At 39.3% G+C, this 21,896-nt stretch overlaps 1 protein-coding gene across 1 annotated transcript in view; it reads right to left on the bottom strand.

Moving 5' to 3' along the window:
- Positions 1 to 16,656, bottom strand: part of GFM1 (G elongation factor mitochondrial 1) — a 46,417-nt gene extending 29,761 nt beyond the window's left edge. Inside the window, exons 1-8 of the mRNA XM_030329220.1 lie at positions 16,446 to 16,656; positions 15,060 to 15,212; positions 13,372 to 13,504; positions 12,730 to 12,934; positions 10,193 to 10,309; positions 6,566 to 6,716; positions 2,412 to 2,569; positions 1,746 to 1,830 (exon numbers count right to left, since the gene is read on the bottom strand). Of these exons, the coding sequence (XP_030185080.1) occupies positions 1,746 to 1,830; positions 2,412 to 2,569; positions 6,566 to 6,716; positions 10,193 to 10,309; positions 12,730 to 12,934; positions 13,372 to 13,504; positions 15,060 to 15,212; positions 16,446 to 16,535 (1,092 nt within the window). The 5' untranslated portion in view covers positions 16,536 to 16,656. The remainder of the gene's footprint in view (positions 1 to 1,745; positions 1,831 to 2,411; positions 2,570 to 6,565; positions 6,717 to 10,192; positions 10,310 to 12,729; positions 12,935 to 13,371; positions 13,505 to 15,059; positions 15,213 to 16,445) is intronic.
- Positions 16,657 to 21,896: the final 5,240 nt, after the last annotated feature.

Genomic DNA, 21,896 nt, shown 5'->3' with positions numbered 1-21,896 from the left:
ACTTGCTCATACCACACACAAAAATAAATTCAAAACGGATGAAAGACCTAGATGTGAGACAGGAGGCCATCAAAATCCTAAAGAACACAGGCAGCAACTTTTCGACGTTGGCTATAGCAACTTCTTACCAGACATGTCTCCGGAGACAAGGGAAACAAAAGCAAACATGAACCACTGAGACCTCATCAAAATAAAAAGCTTCTGCACAGCCAAGGAAACAATCAGCAAAACTAAAAGGCAACCAACAGAATGGGAGAAGATATTTGCAATGACATATCTGATAAAGGCTTAGTATCCAAAATCTATAATGAACTTATCAAACACAACACCCAAAAAACAAACAACCCAGTTAAGAAATGGGCAAAAGACATGAAAAGACACTTTTTGAAAGAAGACATCCAGATGGCTGACACAAGAAAAGATGCTCAACATCATTCATCATCAAGGAAATACAAATCAAAACCACAGTGAGATATCACCTCATACCAGTCAGAATGGCTGAAATTTATTAATAAGACAAGAAACAACAGGTGGTGGTAAGGGTGCAGAGTGGAACCCTTTTGTGCTATTGGTGGGAATGCAAACTGGTGTATCCACTCTGGAGAACAGTATGGAGGTGCCTCAAAAAGTTAAAAATAGAACTACCCTACGATCCAGCAATTGCACTATTTGGTATTTACCCAAAGAATACAAAAGTACAGAGTCAAAGGGGTACCTGCACCCCAATGTTTACAGCAGCATTAACTACAATAGCCAAACTCTCTCTCTCTCAAAAATAAACATTTAAAAAAATTCTTAAAATAAATAAATAACACTCAATGCTGATAAAGATGCACTGAAATAATACATTACTCTGAGAGTATGACAGGAATCTGGCAAGAAAGCATTCATTCCTTTAATTCAGTAATCACCATTCTAGGAATCCTAAGAAGACATTCTTACATATATATTTTTAAAAGCTTTACACATAAAAATTGTCACTGCAATGTTACTTGTACTTTTTAATTTAAAATTATCTTTTTCTTTTACAAGAAGTGTATTGTAAAAATTTTTAAATGAAAACTAAGAAAACGCCTCCAAAATATAATCCCATTACAGAAATAACCACTCTTAACACTTCGAACTTATCTACCTTTTTTCTCCACTTACAACATATGAATAGAAGCAACGACACCCTAACAAAAAGTACACCCCCGTACTCCAATCTTGGTTTCTAATATCATTCTTGATTAAAAAGAACCAAAGCACCTAGAGAAATGGTTGATTCTAGAGCTGGGACAGGGAGTACACATGATAAGCATGGAGGATCCTATAGTGCCACAAAGTCAGGAAGTATTCGAAAGAACACAGGAGCAACCGAAAGAGCTCCAATGGCCAACCCTGGGCAACAAAATAAATAACGTACTATTCACTGTATCTCACAATAAATATCCATGAGGCCATACTGATATAAAGGAATGACTGAATAAAAATATAAATGGGGGAAAGAAGACAACACCCACATAACTGACAGTGGATACTGTTCCCTCAAGGGGTTAGAGCATAATTCCTCCCCCCTTAAGCATGGGCTGTGTACAGTAACTTCCTTTTAAAGAGGCTGTATGGAAGGCGGGGGGGGGGGGGGGGGCGCGGCTTTTAGCAGAGCAATCTGTAACCAAATCTTTCATAGTCATTTTGTAATAGGAAGAAAACCTTAAAAGAATATTTCTACATATAGCAATTAAATACATTAGAAAGCCACTTACCTCCAGTTTAAAAGCCAGGCCTACAAACGGGTGGGAACTGTTTCTTTCAGAGTTCATTAAGATTTTGTTTTTCTCTTTTGAGTCACTTAAAAGAAATGTAAATCTGTGAGATGCAGTATTTGATATTTCTTGTATATCAATTTGTTTGTTTCATCAGAGTATTACCTGGGCAAAAGCACATGCATGCTAAACATTTGTACCTCCCATAACTGAAATTTCACTGAAAGAGATGAGTAAGAATAACTTCTCAGGGCTTAATTACTACATTGTGACAGGACCAGAGTAGACTAAAAACACAGAAGTGCCAGTTTAAGAAAAGAAAAATAATCAATGAGACCTTTAAAAAGTTTGTTTCGCAAAGCTTTTTTTGGGGGGTATGACCAAAACCAGCTGGTCCCAAATGAAAAAATTTACTAATGATGCAAACCTTGGTAGATAATAAACCATACTTCTTTCTAACTCACAAACAGAATATGATATGGAAAGTGGTATAATATTTTTCTAGATGTCAAAAGTGTTATCCAAATAGAAATGGGCGATTGATTTTAGTAAATTACAGGGAAAAAAACACAAACACAACTTAATCAAAAGAATCACTCTTAAATTCTTTCATAGTACGTGTTAAAATATTTGTGTATAAACTAAGATTCAATTTCCAAGACTTACTCGTCCTGATTGAGAATAGCATAATTTTGGACTTCAGATGGATTTGGGAGGTATTCTAAAACAGCATCTAGAAGGGGCTGAACTCCCTTGTTCTTCAAAGCGCTTCCCAAAAAGACAGGAGTAAATGACCTATTTAGAGTAGCTCTTCGGATTGCACGCTATAAAAGAAAAAAAAATTAATAATTATTAACCTTAAAAAAAGTTTTGTATTTCAAATTAATTACAAACCAACAAGTGAATAAAATGAACTGGTACTCATTGGAGTACAGGCTATTGTGCAGACTAGAATCAGGTCCTCTATAACTTAAGGCCAAAATACAAGAAAAAAAAATCAGTTCCTTTTTCAGGGCTAGGAAGCGATTCACTGTATAACCACTTTTGACACTCTTGCAGTGTCACTAATTTTCAATATGACCCAAAATACATACATACACATAAAAAAAGAGGCACACACACACAGAATTGTGTAAACAGTATGCTAACAATTATGTAAAACATAAGGAAAAGTAAAACACACAATCTCTGGAAAGATACACCACAATCTATTAACTGGTAACCTGTTATCAGGAAAAGGCAGAGAACTAGGCAAATGGGAATCACATGCGAGATTTTTTCTTTACTGTATACTTTTGTATGTTTGTAAATGTTTAAAACAATGAAAAATAGCATCTATTAAAAAACATTTAATTAACAGATTTGTTTTCTTTTTTAAAAAATAACATACATACGGGAAGCCAAGGAGTACAAATCACTCACAAACTAAGGACCATGATTGTAACAGGCTCTAAAATAACAACCTCCAGGTCATACCCCACTCTATTGGAAGCACTATTAATGTGTCCCAGCTGTATGCCCCAGGTGGCCCTCCCAGCTAAGCAGGCCTCTGAGGAGCTGTAGGTCTTAGCAGCCGGAAGAGGTCAACAGCAGTGCTGTAGCCACAAGCCGCCACAGCAGAAATACGGAGCCAGTGTACAAGTCTTTCTCAGTCCTCATGAAAAAATAGAAAACTAGCTACTCCAAGAAACATGTACAATCACAATTTCCAAACAGCACCACAGTGAACAGTAGCATAACAGCTGCATTACGATAAAGGGAGTATAAAATAGGGGAAAATATGCATAACAAGAAAGAAATTGCTATATGAAATGATCACAAAAGCTTGTTTTTGCTGTTGCTAGGATCCACAAATGGCTACCTTACTAACGGCTTAGATTATCCCTATGCCACATGATCACAACTCAGACTTTCTGCCCCTCTCTCATATGCAAGTAGGGACGTAAAAGAATCTTACCACGTTTAGTTTAACTGAATAGAGAAAAACTTGAGGGTGGTAGATTTAACAAGAGGTTTATTTTTCCAAAAATTTCCCTTGTTTTCATAAGAATCACGTGCACACTTGAAAGTTATTGCCTTTCCACTGTCCCTAATAATATATCCAATAATACAGAAAGTAAAGTATACCCATGTATCCTATGCAGAAAACAGTAAACCGAGCAGCCCTGAAACGACTAGGCTTAGAAAAGCCTGTTTGCAAGGCTGGCCCCCTGGAAGGTGTCTGGGAACCTGGATTTTAGGAGGGTTCCCAGCATTCTAAGAACCACGAATGGTTTGCTGGGCCTACACTGTTTGCACAGTGTGGTGTAATGCTGAACACCTGCTTTCCTTCTGGGAGTCTGGAATATGGGTACACACTAGGCAGAGGATGTCTGTGACCAGCCCTTCATAACACCCAGGGCACTGAGTTTCCAGTAGCTGGGATTTCACAGGTGAGGTCACCACTCACTGCTGGAGGAATGAGGCCTGCCCCGCCATGACTCCACTGGGAAAGGACTCTTGGAAGCTTACACGTGGTTTCTTCTGGACTTTACCTCATGTGCCTTTACCCTTTGCCGATTCTGCCTTGTATCCTTTCACTGTATTAAATCGTAGTCACGAGTATGATAATGTGTTGAGAACCCTGGGTGATCCTCATGAATCACTGAACCAGGGAATGGTCTTGGGGATCTCTGACACAACCCCAGTAACAGATAAAATCCTAACTCTGCGCTGTGGTTCCCAGGACACAATGCTTGACCTATACCTTCCTACATAGTTTGTGAATGCTAAAGGACTCAAGTTATGAGATATATTAAAGCATCCTCAGCTTCAATAGGGTTCTTCCCTTGTGCATCTGATCTACTATAACCCCCATGAGTACAAGGTCTTACACACAATAATTATTTACCTGATCTCTGCTAAGTGTACCATGTGGTTTGGTAAAATGAATGTTTTTTTAATGGTAAAATAAACATAGAATTTATCATTTTAATCATTTTTCAGTATACAGCTCAGTGGCATTAAGTACATTTACACTGCTATGCTATGCCACCTCCACCTCTATCCATCTCCAGAACTTTTTCATCATCTCAAATTGAAACTCTGACCCATTAAACTCTCCATTCCTTAATGCACCCCTCTACCACTGCCCCTGGTAACCACTACTTCTGTCTTTAGGAATTATGACTATTCTGGGTACCTCATGTAAGTGGAATCATACAATATTTGTCTTTTTGTGTCTAGTTTGTATCATTTGGCATGTCTTCATAGTTCATCCATGCTATAATGTGTATCAGAATCTCATTCCTTTTTAAGGCTGAATAATATTCCATTGCATGTACATACTCATTTTGTTTATCCATTCATCCACTGCTAAGCATTTGGATTGTTTCCCGGTTTTTGCTATTGTGAATAGTGCTGTTATCAACACAGGTGTACAAATACCTGTTTGAGTCCCTGCTTTCAATTATTTTGGATATTACCCAGAAGTGGAATTCCTGGATCATATGGTAGTTCTAGGTTTAATTTTTTTTTTTTCAACGTTTATTTATTTTTGGGACAGAGAGAGACAGAGCATGAACGGGGGAGGGGCAGAGAGAGAGGGAGACACAGAATCGGAAACAGGCTCCAGGCTCTGAGCCATCAGCCCAGAGCCCGACACGGGGCTCGAACTCACGGACCGGGAGATCGTGACCTGGCTGAAGTCGGACGCTTAACCGACTGCGCCACCCAGGCGCCCCTAGGTTTAATTTTTTTTTAAACAATGGCTATACTTTCTCTACAGTGACTGCATCACCTTACATTCCCACTAGCAATGCACAAGAGTTTCAATTTCTCCACATCCCTGCCAATACTGGTCATTTTACAGAAAATAACTAGGGATGCCTGAAAATATTTTATTTACCAGAAAATAACAGGGATGCCTGAAAATATTTTATTTACCAGAAAATAACAGGAATGCCTGGGTGGCTCAGTGGATTAAGTGTCCGACTTTGGCTCAGGTGAAGATCTCGCCGTTTGTGAGTTTGAGCCCCGCATCAGACCCTGTGCTGACAGCTCAAAGCCTGGAGCCTGCTTTGGATTCTGTCTCCCTCTCTCTCTGCCCCTCCCCCACTCGCACTCTCTTTCTCTCAAAAATAAAAACATTAAAAAAAAAAAAAAGAAAGAAAAGAACATTAACAGAAAAAAATTGATTCTGAGTTTTTCGTTTTTTTTTTTTTAAATAGCCATCCTCATAGATAAAGTGAAATATCATTATGGTTCTGATTTGCTTTCCCTAATGATTACTGATGCTGAGCATCTTTTTGGTTGCTTATTGACCATGTGTACGTCTCCTGTGGAAAAACTGTCTATTCAAAAAATAAATACCAGTCTCAGACAGATATCTTATTTTTATAGAACTAATTGATCAAGCGAAGAAATCTATACAGCCCTTCTAAATAGTACAATACTACACGTATCAACATTTAGTCTGCAAACATTTAACAGCCTTGTCTCTTAATCTGTCTTTATTGCTATAACGCTTCTATATTTATCTTCCTCTTTCTTAAGGTATACCCAAGAGGTTGGATGTTTAAATATCTTTTTTTTTCCTAGAACAAACTGTAACTGCTTTCCCATTTTAAGATGTTACAGAACTACTTACTTTAAAAAAAAGAGTTATATGTCACAGCCAAGTATTTTTCGAAAAAAAATCAACAATGTTAAATAAATTTGCTCAGATTTCATTAATAAAAGCCATGCATAAAAGCATCATGTCTTTTTCCCACAAAAAACAAACAACAAAAAACCCCACCGCTTTTTCTGGTTGATGTAAGACTTATTTTGAGAGCACTTGCCTTTAAATCAGAAATTGAGGGGATTTTTTCTTCCAGGAACATCTCACCAAGCTGCTCATCTGAATTGGCAACACATTCAATCAGCTCTTGCCGGTGGTCAGCTGCTGCCGCCCTGAATTCTGCTGGAATTTCCTCATATCGAACAATTTGACTAAGAAAAGAAATGCTTTGTGTTGCTATTTTAAGGATATTCAATTAAAAATAAAAAGCACCAGAAAAATGAAACTAGACCACTTTCTTACACCATTCACAAAAACAAACTCAAAATGGATAAAGGACCTGAATGTGAGACAGGAAACCATCAAAACACTAGAGGAGAAAGGAGGAAAAAACCTCTCTGACCTCAGCCGCAGCAATTTCTTACTTGACACATCCCCAAGGGCAAGGGAATTAAAAGCAAAAAATGAACTACTGGGACCTCATGAAGATAAAAAGCTTCTGCACAGCAAAGGAAACAATCAACAAAACTAAAAGGCAACCAACGGAATGGGAAAAGATATTTGCAAATGACATATTGGACAAAGGGCTAGTATCCAAAATCTATAAAGAGCTCACCAAACTCCACACCCGAAAAACAAATAATCCAATGAAGAAATGGGCAGAAAACATGAATAGACACTTTTCTAAAGAAGACATCCAGATGGCCAACAGGCACATGAAAAGATGCTCAACATCGCTCCTCATCAGGGAAATACAAATCAAAACCACACTCAAGATATCACCTCACGCCAGTCAGAGTGGCCAAAATGAACAAATCAGGAGACTATAGATGCTGGAGAGCATGTGGAGAAATGGGAACCCTCTTGCACTGTTGGTGGGAATGCAAACTGGCGCAGCCACTCTGGAAAACAGTGTGGAGGTTCCTCAAAAAATTAAAAATAGATCTACCCTGTGACCCAGCAATAGCACTGCTAGGAATTTACCCAAGAGATACAGGAGTGCTGATGCATAGGGGCACTTGTACCCCAATGTTTACAGCAGCACTCTCAACAATAGCTAAATTATGGAAAGAGCCTAAATGTCCATCAACTGATGAATGGATAAAGAAATTGTGGTTTATATACACAATGGAATACTACGTGGCCATGAGAAAGAATGAAATATGGCCCTTTGTAGCAATGTGGATGGAACTGGAGAGTGTGATGCTAAGTGAAATAAGTCATACAGAGAAAGACAGATACCATATGTTTTCACTCTTATGTGGATCCTGAGAAACTTAACAGAAGTGTATGGGGGAGGGGAAGGAAAAAAAAAAAGAGGTTAGAGTGGGAGAGAGCCAAAGCATAAGGGACTCTTAAAAACTGAGAACAGGGGCGCCTGGGTGGCGCAGTCGGTTAAGCGTCCGACTTCGGCCAGGTCACGATCTCGCGGTCAGTGAGTTCGAGCCCCGCGTCGGGCTCTGGGCTGATGGCTCGGAGCCTGGAGCCTGTTTCCGGTTCTGTGTCTCCCTCTCTCTCTGCCCCTCCCCCGTTCATGCTCTGTCTCTCTCTGTCCCAAAAATAAATAAAAACGTTGAAAAAAAAAAAAAACAAAACTGAGAACAAACTGAGGGTTGATGGGGGTGGAAGGGTGGGGGGTGGGTGGGTATTGAGAAGGGCACCTTTTGGGATGAGCACTGGGTGTTGTATGGAAACCAATTTGACAATAAATTTCATATTAAAAAAAATAAAATTAAATTAAAAAAATAAAAAGCACCAATGAAAAAGATGAACCCTAATGGCTAAATTTTTTTTAGATGAGAAAGAACTCTGATATATTTGCATTAAAATGAAATGTAAAGACTAACTTTAAAATTTACACAAAGGTTGTACTACTAGTAAATGTAGAGCCAAGATTCAAAGCCAATCTGACTCCAAAGCTCATATGACTCTTGAAAATTCTATTAACCAAATTAACCAGAACATTATAGTCACTGACAAGCAGGAATAGAGACCTCTCTTTCTATTATTAACAAACCCAATTACAGAATATTAACACAGAATACATTAATTTACAGTAAAAAAAGGTTAGTAAATATGACAAACTCTTCAACCTTTACCCCAGGTTCTCCACTCCTCTAGGGGATGAATAGGTAAGACTCACAAATAAAATATACACAACTGAGAAATGGATATATTTGATGTTTAAAAACGTCAGTCTCAAAGACTTTCAAAGTATTTCTTTAAAAATGGAAACTAATTTCAAAAAAGTAAGCTTTTCAGAAAACATGTTCCTAAAAAAAATAAAAGAAGTCAACTGCAAATAGTCAGAATATAATTCTTACTATCCTAAAGAATGGTCTTCACAGCCTTCAGATCGTAATTTCATCTTTCCTGTCAAGCTCCCTGGTTCTTACTCTTTCAGGTCAGAATCATCTGTGGAGGGTTTTCAAAATTTACATACCCAGTGGTCTAGGGCTGGGAGAGGGTTCAGGTATGTTAAGAAATTTCATCTGTGGTGGGAGCATACAACAAAGTTTAAGAGCCTCTACTTTAGAAGACAAATGTGTGCCCTGGTAATTCTGGGAAAGTGGATTTATTCATTCATTTACAAATATTTTTTGAATACTTCTGTACTAGGAAGTTCTAGGGCTGGGGACACAGCACTGAATAAACTTTATTAAAATATCTCTGTTCTCTTGACCTCACATCCTAAGAAATAGATGGTCACACAAAAAGTGAGAGAACCGCCTATATTCTTTCTCTGCCTACAAGACAGCTGATGAGGACAAATGATAGTTAACTGATCACAACACCCTTCACCCACCTGCCAGCCTAGCAATCCCAGTTTCACAGCAGAGAAGGAAAACCTCTCAGGAATTATGTTTGGAGAAACTGCCAGGCTACGGGGGGCCACTCCTCATAAGGAAGGGTAGTTTATGATTTCCCACATTGTCCAAAACAGTGCCACTCAAAGTGTGGTCTGTAGATCTACAATGGCAGCAGCACCTGGGAGCTTTCTAGAAATGCAAATTCCAGGCTCCACCCTAGATCTACTGAATAAGAATCTTCTGGAGGTGGATCGAGGAATGTGCTTTAACAACTTTCAGGTGATTTTTCTGAATGTCAAAGTTTGATAGCCACTGGGAAATTACAGTGTTTTGTATGCAGAGGCCACTCAAAAGGTGACTGATGGACCAAGTACCAGGTCAAAAAATTACCAATTTGCTTCTTATACTACCCAAACCACATTTGTACTATTTTTAACTGCTTTTACATATTATCCTTTTATCTTTATAATCTCATAAAGTAGGTAGAGCACTTATGATCCATGTATTCTTCCCAGATTTTATCACAATACCCAGGACATAGCAGCTGCTCCATAAAACTCTGCAGAATGAATGAACAAAAATGAACGAGTAGAAAAAGAGATCTATTACTAGCTGGAGCTGAATGCCTCCTTTTATCATACCATGCATGTCACAACATGATCAAATTACCCAAAAAGTAACATACTCTCCCTTGGAATAAATACTAAGCAAAATGGGAAGCAACTAGGATTAAAGGCATTAAAAAAAAGTCATTTTGAAGAATAGTCCTCCAGCCACATTTTAAAAAGATGTTTTCTCTATGTTTAAAGAACTCATCCTTTTCCTTTTCTTTGATGCTTTTTAAAATGTAAGATTTTAGTAACATATTTCTAACTTACCCAAAGTCTCCATCAAAGTAAATGGCTCGTTCCTCAATAAGATCTATTACACCTTTAAAATCACCCTCCAAACCAATGGGTATCTGCACAAATGCTGCATTATGACTCAGTTTAGACCTGAAAAATAAAAATACATAGTTTACTTCATTTTTTTCTCCCTAAATCCCTTTGAAACAACAAAAATACATCAATGGCAGATGTTGTGGAACTGGGAGGGAAGATATAAAACAGTTGGGAACAGCCAAACTCATCAAGCTCAGAAAGCCAAAACCCTATTTAGGCAACAAAAGAACTCTAAAATAAGTGTTTTCCCATCAGACCCCCAGAATACTCTGGATTAAAAACAGAAGGGGGAAGAACAAGTCAATGGTGGTTGGTCAGAAAATTAAAGCACAGTGGGAAGTGGGATCACCTTGCCCAACTCTCATTCTTAGACCAGCTGACTTTAGCAAGCAGACTATAGCTAGCTGAAGAGGAAATTCTTACAGGAGACCTCTGAGCGTGTGTGTTAAAAATCAGACACTCACCGTTAGGTTGTACCCTTTTTTTTTTATTTTTAAAAAAAAAATTTTTTTTTTTAACGTTTATTTTTGAGACAGAGAGAGACACAGCATGAACGGGGGAGTAGCAGACAGAGAGGGAGACACAGAATCGGAAGCAGGCTCCAGGCTCTGAGCCATCAGCCCAGAGCCCGACGCGGGGCTCGAACTCGCGGACCACGAGATCGTGACCTGAGCTGAAGTCGGACGCTTAACCGACTGAGCCACCCAGGCACCCCTAGGTTGTACCCTTTATCAGACACGATCACTGAAGGGATTCAGTAGCAGGAATTCTCACTCAAGAAGAAATACGCTCTAGCTACCATTGTTAAGTCTACACTCTAGGCTCCCATGTATAGCTATGGATAGGTAACTAAGAATCACCAAATATTTGAAGGTTACCAATAACTTAAAAGAGAGGTGTGAGCTCAAAAACCAGTACTAAATTCCAAGGAGAGAGTTACTAAAAGAAAAGAAAATGTAAAGACCTGAGAAGTAATCATCCCTATTAATAAAGATGTTGCGATAAAAGAGAAGGATTATGGAAATTAATTACACAATTGCAGAAAAAGAAAAACAACAGGCTAAATAACAGAAGGGACACACATGACTATCAGATTTATGATCTGGAAGACTGACCTCAAGAATTCTCTCATAACCCAATCCAAAAGGAGAAGAGAAAAAGATGTAGGAGAATGTACGGTAGAAAAGTTAATACATGGACACCGGAACCAGAAGAACAGATGTTAGAATTTCTAACATCTGTTTAATGAGAGATACAGAATGCAGATAAAAGGGAGTAGAGCAGAAAAAGAACCGCAGTAGTCAAATGCTAAAAGAGAATTTTCCTGGAATTCAGACAAAGACTCGGTGGAAACAGTCCATCTCTTGCCAAGCACAAGTAAAATAGAAGTAATAAGGACAAAACTGAAAACACTTTGTTTTGCCAGGAAAATATTACAAATACCCAATAAAGAAGAATTTCATGTTCATATTCCCAAATACAATCACTTCCATCAGGCACACACAGCAATGCTGTCACTTGGAAGTTCCTCAATACTGATCTTGTCACCAGACACATCATTCTTTGTCTCTCTACTACTACAAACTTGACTGTCTATTTTCATCAGCTCTGCCATATGAATTGTAGCTAGGAACTTGGCAGCTACATTTACACGTCTACAAAAAGTGCAAAGTGAAACTTCAACTCTTTTCAAAGGCTATGTGAAAAATATACAGTATTGGGCAAAAGGTTCAATGCTACAACTACTACTAAGTTACATCTGCTACAGAAAGGAAGTGTTACTCTTAGCAAATATGTTACCATATGAACCCAAGGGACTATATACCATACTATTTATGGATGTTAATTAAAATTCCTCATGTAAAGGTTAAAATAGGTGATGATTCTCTAGGTTTGTCTAAATATATAAAGTACTTTCAAAATCTACTCTAGATTACTTCTCTAATCACAGCAAAACAGTGAATTGCCAGATTGTTTTCTGAACTCACTTTAAACCTCCCTACAGTTTAAGTCATATTTTCCCCGTTTTACAGAGAAGGCAGTTGATGAGATTACAACCACAAAACAAACTATTGACATCAATCTTTCTTTCTTTAAGTTTTTAAAAAATGTTTTATTTATTTTTGAGAAAGACAGAGACAGAGTATAAGTGGGGGAGGGTCAGAGAGGAAGACACAGAATCTGAAGCAGGCTCCAGGCTTTGAGCCAGCACAGAGCCCAACACAGGGCTTGAACTCCTGAACCATGACCTGAGCTGAAGATCATGACCTGAGCTGAAGTCAGATGCTTAACTGACTGAGCCACCCAGGCACCCCTGACTTCAGTGTTTCTTTTACTAAGTGACTCACATAAATATATTTTTTAGAGAAAAAAAAATTAGGAATAAAGCTTAATGACACTGAATTAATTGTCCTTCTGGACGTAAACTTTCTTATCCAGATCATCCCAGCCCCTCCTGTTCTAAGGCTCAGTACCTCATTTGCTGCAGGGCCCTGGCTGGGTTGGAGCCCGTTCGGTCCAATTTGTTAATGAAAGTTAGAAATGGAACATTATAGCGCTTCATCTGACGATTAACAGTCATGGTCTGGCACTGCACCCCTCCAACAGCACAGAGAACAAGGACTGCACCATCCAACACTCTCAGGGCCCTTTCAACTTCTATTGTGAAGTCCACGTGTCCTAAATGAGACAAAGTGTGTGAGGTCTTAAAGAGCAGTATGAATTTTTATAACATGCACAATTATACGTTTTTATATCTCTGCTCAGGACATAAGCCTTCTAATTAAAATGTGGATTTTTTCAACCACCATACCATTTACTAACCATAAGGTCCAGGGATCCAACTCTTCAAAAAACTACTAGGGCACGGGGCACCTTTAAATCAGCTACAGCTTGTAACAAGCAAGAACCTTCCTGTTCACAGTTTATTTGTACTATTTTTCAAGGGAACCACATAAGGATGAAGTGCTCTAGGTCCCAAGTCAGATTTCTCTAACAGGAATTCACAGTCACACTTTTGAGTATTATTTGACACTCAAAAATGAGCTGGGTCATAATAAAGAACTAAATGTGCTTTTGTCAAAACAAGCTGCAATAAAACCAAGAATTCAACTCACCAGGAGTATCTATAATGTTGATATTGACATCTTTCCACATGGTATAGGTGGCTGCTGACTGAATAGTGATTCCTCTTTGTCTCTCTAGTTCCATGGAATCCATGACAGCACCAACTCCATCCTTACCTTTCACCTAAACACAAACACAGCAACTCAGATTTTCCTGTCCCTGCATCCCAAGGAGGAGAGAAATCTTTACTGAGAAGGAACTAGAACACACACAGTTAACTGATGCAATTTTCCAAGAAGGCTATCACCAAACCATGTCTTGTGAAATAGAAGAGGGATTCCAGGTTTTGCCCTCTATTTACTGCCTCTCTTTTCATTGTTATTCTCAGCACTACTAACGTAGAGCAATCACCTCAGTCTTAGAACCAACCTTGTTTCCTTCACACTGTTCCTGCCCACCAGGCTTGTGGTAGTCCATGAGCAGAAGTTCAGAGAACAGATTTTTCCCTGCTCTACTACATGTGGATTTTGAGTCCTAGGTGGGAAGGATTGAGCTTTCCACGTACTTGTGATTTAACAAGATGAGATTCCTCTGAAGAAATGGAAAGTTATTCAATGTTACGGTCATTTCTTCAGGAGACTTTAAAGTTACAAAAAATCATTTTCTTTTCTTTTCTTTTCCCCTCTCTCTCAGTAATGTATCTGTCTCCCCACCATCAGGTCACAGCTGAGGTGGGGCCTGACCACGCCTCCAGATCCAAATGTGGACTCTATGCCCAAGGCAGCAGGTGAGCCTGGGCACACCAGGGGAAGTGCTGTTGGGCTGACAGCACTTTGAGAAGTCCCAAGGGCCACCCTCCCCCCACCAAGCCCCAAGCCCCACTCGTTGGCAGGTGGGAGGGGAGCTGCATCCCAAGTGTGGGGGCACAGGCCTCATCCTCACAGCAGGCAGGCAGAAAGCACAAGGGGGCCCCTGCCTCACAAAGGGCATTTATGGAAACGAGGGGGGTGGGGGCTGCTGCAGAGTCTTCCCGCTGCAGCTGTGAGTTGCAGGGCTCGGACACAGTGTTCCAGGAGTCCATGTGGTGGCAATGCACTTCTGCTCCCAACTGTCCAGGGAGCCCCTGGCTTCGAGATGCACTTCCGGAAGCACTTGTCCTGCATCCTCCACAGCGGCTCCTGGGCCACAGCCACAGCAACCTGCACCTTCACCTGCTCCATGCTGAGCCCCGGGTCCAGTTTGCCACCGCTGGACTCCCTAAATCTGAGCCCAAAGCACTCACCACTGCTCCACAAAATCCAAAAAAAATTTTTTTTGACACGTGTATTTTGTAACTATAAACATCATACTACATACAGTTTTAAAGTGTTTTTCCACTTTATAAACATCTCTCCATAACATTAAAAATTATGTAAATACTACTTTAACAGCGGCTTAATACATCACATGACTTTTTAATTGAAGTATAATTAACGATGTTACATTAGTTGCAGGTGTAGACTTAACATTCCTAAAAGACAATTTACTGAGAATCTACACAGTGATGGTCTCTAGGAGGATTCCGCACAACCACACTGCAAGCCAGTATGAACTATCCCGTTTGTGGCAGGTCTCTGACTAAAGGTCCACTGTTACCATTCATTTAATCTTTCAGGTTTTGTAATGTTTATTAAATCGTAACGACCAAACAATTAAAACCAAGCTCTCGCTAACCTGGAATCAACCATGAACCACATACCTCATGCATCTTTGCAATTCTGCCAGTGTAGTAAAGCACTCGTTCTGTTAATGTAGTTTTCCCCGAATCAATGTGAGCTGAGATTCCAATATTTCGTATCTTTTCATTAGGAATCACCCCTGATGAACACCATCGGCAGACTTTCCAATTAACCTGAAAAAATAAGAGAGCTTGTATCAACGCACTTTCTGTAAGAGATAACAATGGGCAATTAGAATTTGGTTGGTTGGTATCTTTCTACCAATGTATCTCAATGGACACCAAACATCATTTGAGATAGCTTGGAAAGGCAAGAGAAGGAATGAATGCCTCAACCTATGACTCTTGTAACCAAAGGAGAAACTACAAGAGAAGACAGAAAGAATACACACATTCTTAACAATAAATAAATCTGAAAAGATATACAGGTATCAAAGAAGCTAATTAATTAAATAAAAGGGGACAGATACTTTTCCAAATGTTACAGGTTTGAAATTATACGCTGGGGCTGATAAAACCAGAAAGACAATTTCCAACAAGTACTTTAATAAGAAATAGTTTTTAGTTTAAATTTTACTTTCATTTTTTCCTCCTTCTCCCTTACTGTAGTGTAGTCCACAGCTAGCAAGGATGTTTGCAGTCTCCAAGGTAGCCTACGAAAAAATTTCAAATTCCTTCTGTACAAAAACAATCACTCTTTAAAAACTTTATTCTGGTGGGGGTGAGGGTAAGGGAGAATCCTGCATTTTATGGAATCAGGACACAATATAAGCCTCTATCTATAGGACTGCATATCCAAAATGTACTGCAGCACTTCTGAGGAAAGGAAAACAGGAGACCTTAGAAAAGGTGGGCAAATACTAAATGGTTTCTGGTGGACACTTAGACAAAATTCCATGAATATCAGCAAGGAAAGCAAACGATGTTTGCATAGTAGTAAAGGCTCAGGTCCTACCCAATCCTACTCCATTCTGCAACCTCTGCAAAAGACAGAAATGCAAAGAAAAGTACCGGGAAGTTTGAACGCCAAATTAAATAACCCAGCCCAAGGACACTGTGCAGTGAAAAGAGCACTAGATGATCAGTCAGAAGCCCGGAGTTCGAACCCTGAGCACACTAATTTTTCAGCTGGTCTGACCTTCACTCCAGTCACCTCTCTTTAAGGTATACCAAAAAGAGGCTTAACCATAATCGGTGGCCTTGTCCACTCTCCCAAGGTACTGAGACGCAGCTCACGAACGAGAACATGTGCCGGTACCGAAAGGCTTTTCAGCACTGAGGCACGACAGCTCCTTTCCGGAGCTGTCAAGAGGTTCCAGGGAAGAAATCACTGTTCCCTAGCCCTGAAGAACAGCAAAGTCCCGTCCGCAGTCCCTGGTTCGGTCTCGCCTCGCCGGGCTCTAGTACCTGCTTCCCCTGCCATCCCAGGCTGGCGGGGACCCGCGGGAGCGGCCCACGCCCCAGAGCCGCGGCGACGGCTGCTCCCAGCAACCTCATTGAGGCGAGCGCAGAACTGGTGTAAAGGTCCGGTGGCTCTGGGTCTGCTCAGCAACCAGCTCCACAACTGGAAGCGTTCAAAGTCACGCCGGCAATCAGCGCCGGCAGAGCGCATCCGGGGCGAAGGACGCTAGGGAGGCGAGAGGAAGGGAAAGAGAGGCTTCCGGACTTCAGAGCCGAACAGCGCCTTCCAACACCTGGGCGCCCTCTGTAGACTTGGAAGAGAAAGTGTCGTCGCTTTGACCAGCTAACCAAACATTTGCATGCTCCCGGAAGGATAAAACCTTTTAAACATGGTTGTTTTGCGTATTCATTGTTGCTGTCATGTCTCTTGTGTAGGTTTGAAATTTTTCATAACTTCAAAAAAATCTGAAATAGATTCCCCTCCATCAAAGTGCCTAGAAGGTCCTGCTTGAACAGCCCCACCAAGATAGCAATGTGGAGAAATGTTTGTAACAATTTTAAGTGGAAAAAAATGCAAAATTATTATCTATGTCATTACAAATACAAAAAAAAAAAAAATGACCTGTAAGACATGACCTGAAAAGAACGTGGAAAAATTAACTATCAATTACAGGTTTGTTTTTTTTTTTTTTCTCATTTCAAGAAGTTCATTGTTTGATGTTAAATGTTACATGTTCAGTACTTATGGAAGACCGCATCTTTGACGATTCCACTTGGATGTCTTAGGAGTATCTCGCACTCTGTATGTCTAAAACAGAGCTTCTGCTCTTCCTCCCAAAATCTTCTGCAGTCTTTATCTCGTGAATGGAAACTCCATTCGAGTTGCCCTGACCAAAAATGTTAGTCACTTCGACACCACTGACAGCTCTGGTGTAATCTGTCAGTTTATTCTATAGGCACCACCTTCAAAACTAGGTCTAGAACCTGACCTTGTCTCCCCACCTCTCAACACTGCCCTCTCTCAACCGAATTGCTGTATAACAGATTTCCTAAAGGATCTCACTGCTTCTGCCCCGAGGCAGTTCGATCTATTCTCAACACTGACTAGAGGGCTCCTTTTAAGCCAGACCATGTCATTTCTCTGATGAAAATACTCCAGTGAGTTCATTGTTCCTGTTATCTCTACTTGTAGGTTCAAAATTTTTCATAATTAAAAACAAAAATCTGCAATGGTTTCCCCTTCCCCTCAGAGAAAGTGCTGCCAAGGGCCCTGCTTGAGCAGCCAGGCTAACATGGCGGTATTTCCCTTGCTGGTTTTGCTCCAGCCACATTGGCCTCCTTGCTGGTCCTCATGTGACCAGACTTTGCTCTTCCCTAAATAGTGTAGTAGCTTTTTCCTTTATTTTCTTCTCTCTGTTCAAATAGCCTTATCAATGAGGTGTTCCGTAAGGAACTCTTCTAAAACAGAGGGCTCCTCCCTTACTATCTTCCGATGCTGTTTCATTTTCCTTCCTTCCTATACCTGTTTATTGTCTGACTCTCCCAATGGGAATAAGTTCCATAAGCAGAGTGATTTGGTTTTGTTAATTGCTGTATCCCTTAGCATGTGTTAGGTGCTCCACAAGTATTTGTTAAATGAATGTGTGAATGAGAACAAATAAACAGAAATCAAATTACAAGAGCCAAGAAAAGAAAAAACAAAATCTCAATGATGAATTTCAAATTTACTTTTTGTAAATCATCCATGTATTAATTTGCAATAAATGATTTGTAAGCTGATTTGAGGAATAAATCCATTAACGTTGAACATAACTTTAAAACATTTTTTATGGACTTTCAAAAATTTAGTCTTTATAAACCTTTATATGTATTTGTTTAATATATAAATTAAATACATAATTATGAAAATTATAATCAAATTAAACTTTAATAGTTTCTTTAAGTAAAAATTCATACTCATTATCTTGTGTGTATACATATATATTCATTTTTCTGTAATTATTATACCAAATATACTTAATTAAGCATTTTTAACCAAAGTAATCAACTTTTCTCTACTCCAAAGAGAAAACTGAAAGGCAGAAAACCAAGAGCTGTCTAGCTAAATTTTTATGAGTACATATTATAGATTAAGTTTTAAAGTTGCAAAATACACATATACAGTATCATCCAAAGCATTTCCGCACTGTTAATTCATAGTTATTTTATAATGTATAATAAAATTGAAACTATCTCTAGTGACCAAAACCTTGTATCCATTTTTACTTAGAAATTGTCCAAGTTTCATCCAAGAATTAATTTAATTTTTTCTTAGGTCTGGAAAAGTTAACTGGGGATCTGAAAATTACATTTTTAACTAACACATTCAGTCCTTATAATTGATAGTATTATCATAATCTTATAAGATTAAACCCCCCCTCCCCTTAGAAGACATCTGTGTTACAATTTTGTTTAAACATCATTTTATATTTTGTAATCTTAATGGAGTCAATGGTAACTTATACTTGACCCATAAGACCAATACAGGAAATTTGTAAAGTTGTTTTGGTTTTTTTTTTTGAGAGACACACACAGAGTATGAGTGGGGGGGGGCGGGGTGGGGGGCAGCGAAAGAGGGAGACTCAGAATCTGGAACAGGCTCTAGGCTCTGAGCTGTCAGCAAAGAGCCTGACCTGGGGCTTGAACTCAGGAACCGTGAGATCACGACCTGAGCTGAAGTTGGAACCTTAACCAACTGAGCCACCCAGGTGCCCCAGAAATTTGTAAACTTTTTTTTTTTTTCAACGTTTATTTATTTTTGGGACAGAGAGAGACAGAGCATGAACGGGGGAGGGGCAGAGAGAGAAGGAGACACAGAATCGGAAACAGGCTCCAGGCTCTGAGCCATCAGCCCAGAGCCTGACGCGGGGCTCGAACCCACAGACCGCGAGATCGTGACCTGGCTGAAGTCGGACGCTTAACCGACTGCGCCACCCAGGCGCCCCAGAAATTTGTAAACTTTAAATGAGAAGTTCAACCTTAGTTTTATATAAACTAGGAGATTTTATTAGCATTAATTTTATATAATAGAAACTGGAAGAAGACATATAGTTGATTTTAAGTAGGCATTCATTCACCCAGATCCATCCACTTATCAGAAATATTTCATAAAGCTTTTTAAAAAAACATTTTATAAACTTTATATTCATAATCATTAAATCATATTTAAATCTTTCTCAATGTTTAGTTAGTTTTGAGACAGAGATAGAACATGAATGGGGGAGGGTCAGAGAGAGAGGGAATCTGAAACAGGCTCCAGGCTCCAAGCTGTCAGCACAGAGCCCAACGTGGGGATCAAACTCACGGACAGTGAGATCATGACATGAGCTGACGTCGGAGGCTTAACCAACTGAGCTACCAAGGCACCCCTCATTAAATCATATTTAAAAGCTCCTCTTTTATCTTTAATCATACTAACAAAATATATTTAACAAAAGCTATTACTTACACTGTCCATATTTTTATGCAAAAGCAGCACAAATAGTTTATTAGCTTTTTTCTCTTAGACATTTTAGATTGTTTATTTGGAGTAGATATTCCTAGATTGCACATATGACAGAATGACTTTTTTTTTAATTCATCTTTAAAAATTTTCAAGTGGGAGGAAAAAATAGGGAGAGAAGCAGAAAAAATGGTGAGCCAGATGGCATATTAAAAATTTTGAGTTTGAGGGGCACCTGGCTGACTCAGCGGTAGAGCAAGCAACTCTTGAGCTTGGGGTTGTAGGTTTGAGCCCTACATTGGGTGTAGAGATTACTTTAAAAAATTAAAAATCTTTAAAAAAATGTGAGGTTTGATGAGGTTTTTTGGGGGTGACAGACGGATTCGTGGGGTCCAGAGCTGACAACCAAGAAAGAATTCTTGAAGACATCTTTGGTGCAAAAAGATGATTTTATTTAAAGCATGGGGACAGGTCCCTTGGGCAGAAAGAGCTGCCCTGGGACCATGAAGAGAGACTGGTTTTATACTATGGAGTTGGGGGGAGGTAAAGTCCAGGGGAAGTTTCCAGTGAGATTTTCATCTGCTAAAGAAAACTCACAGGATACTGGAGGCCTAGCTATTGTCAAGCTAAGGTTGTTTTCCCTCTAGCAAAGCAGTATCACACATATCCCACCTGGGGATGGGGGTGGGGTGTTTGCGGACTGTCAGCTTGCCTTATGCTCCCTCATCAAGGTTGAACAATAATCTATTGGTATTAGGCAGTGGCCAAACAGGAAGTGGTTAGAAGGTCTCCACTAATTAGAGCTAAGGGAGACTTATAGAGAAGAGGCAAATTATTTATATTATTTATATATTATTTATTCATATTTATATTATTTATTATTATTTATTTATATTTATTATTTATAAAGCAATTATTTGTTTGGCTGTAGTTTAACTGGTTGCCTTATATGGGAAAGCCTAGTTGGCTATGATTAGATGTCTTTAGGTTTCAATTTCTTAACTTTGAGGCATTATAGGTTTGTTTTGGTTTGCTTACATGTACTACTAAAGCATTAAAGCCTCAGTCTAATAGTTTCCTTGTTTAATTAATAATATAAATATGAAAGTATTCCTGTAAAAGCTAATTACTTTCCCTCTTCAATACAGGATAAAGTTTAAATATAAGCCATACAAAGCTCTGAAGTATGGAAATAAAAGATGGCCAGTCTCCTACATAGACAAAGTGGTCTCCTTTAGACAAATAACACAAAGGCTCTCCTGAGGTTTTGTTTCTTTGTTGTTTCTTTGATATTGTTCTTCAAGGTGCCTCTCAAGTGCAAGTCTTGTTTATTTCCAAGTTCCCCAGAATGGCCATTACAATTCTCTCCTAAATTATGCCAGGAGGTAGTACAAGTCTATTAGGTGACAAACCCATGAAAAACTGCCTGGTGTTCTATCAAATGTAAAACACTGCTATGTTTGTCTCAGGCTTTAACCCTAATGTTAAACCACATGACTACTGACCTGAGAAACATGGTTAGAAGGCAACATGGGTAGATAGAAGGTCTCTCCCAAAGCAAACTTCTCATGCAACTGACAAGACTGAGGAAAGTTTTCACAGACAAATAATATAAGATGGTGGGCAAGTAGAAGATAGGAGATGGTGTTTAAAGTCAAATTCACGAGAGGACACCAAAGTCTGATCAGAATCCCCAAACCCCAAGAGACAATAAGCATAACACTGGGGACTAAGAGATCATCAGAACGCGAATTTACTGCAAGATCCACGTAATCAGGGACAGAGGGTTCTCAAGAGGTCTCAGATATGAACATTATTACCAAATTGAAAGTCCTAATACACTGCAGTCAGGGTCTTGGTCACACTTCAGTAGAATTTCCAATTTGCCCTAGCCCAATCAGCCTAAGACCACTGTCTTGGTCCATTCAGGCTGCTACGATAAAAATACCATAAACAGTCGGGGTGCCCAGGTGGCT

This window comes from Lynx canadensis, chromosome C2 (genome assembly GCF_007474595.2).
Source record: "Lynx canadensis isolate LIC74 chromosome C2, mLynCan4.pri.v2, whole genome shotgun sequence".
In the NCBI taxonomy this organism is placed as follows: domain Eukaryota; kingdom Metazoa; phylum Chordata; class Mammalia; order Carnivora; family Felidae; genus Lynx; species Lynx canadensis.
The sequence above is the reverse complement of the archived record's forward strand: the minus strand, read 5'-3'. Positions and strand labels throughout refer to the sequence as shown.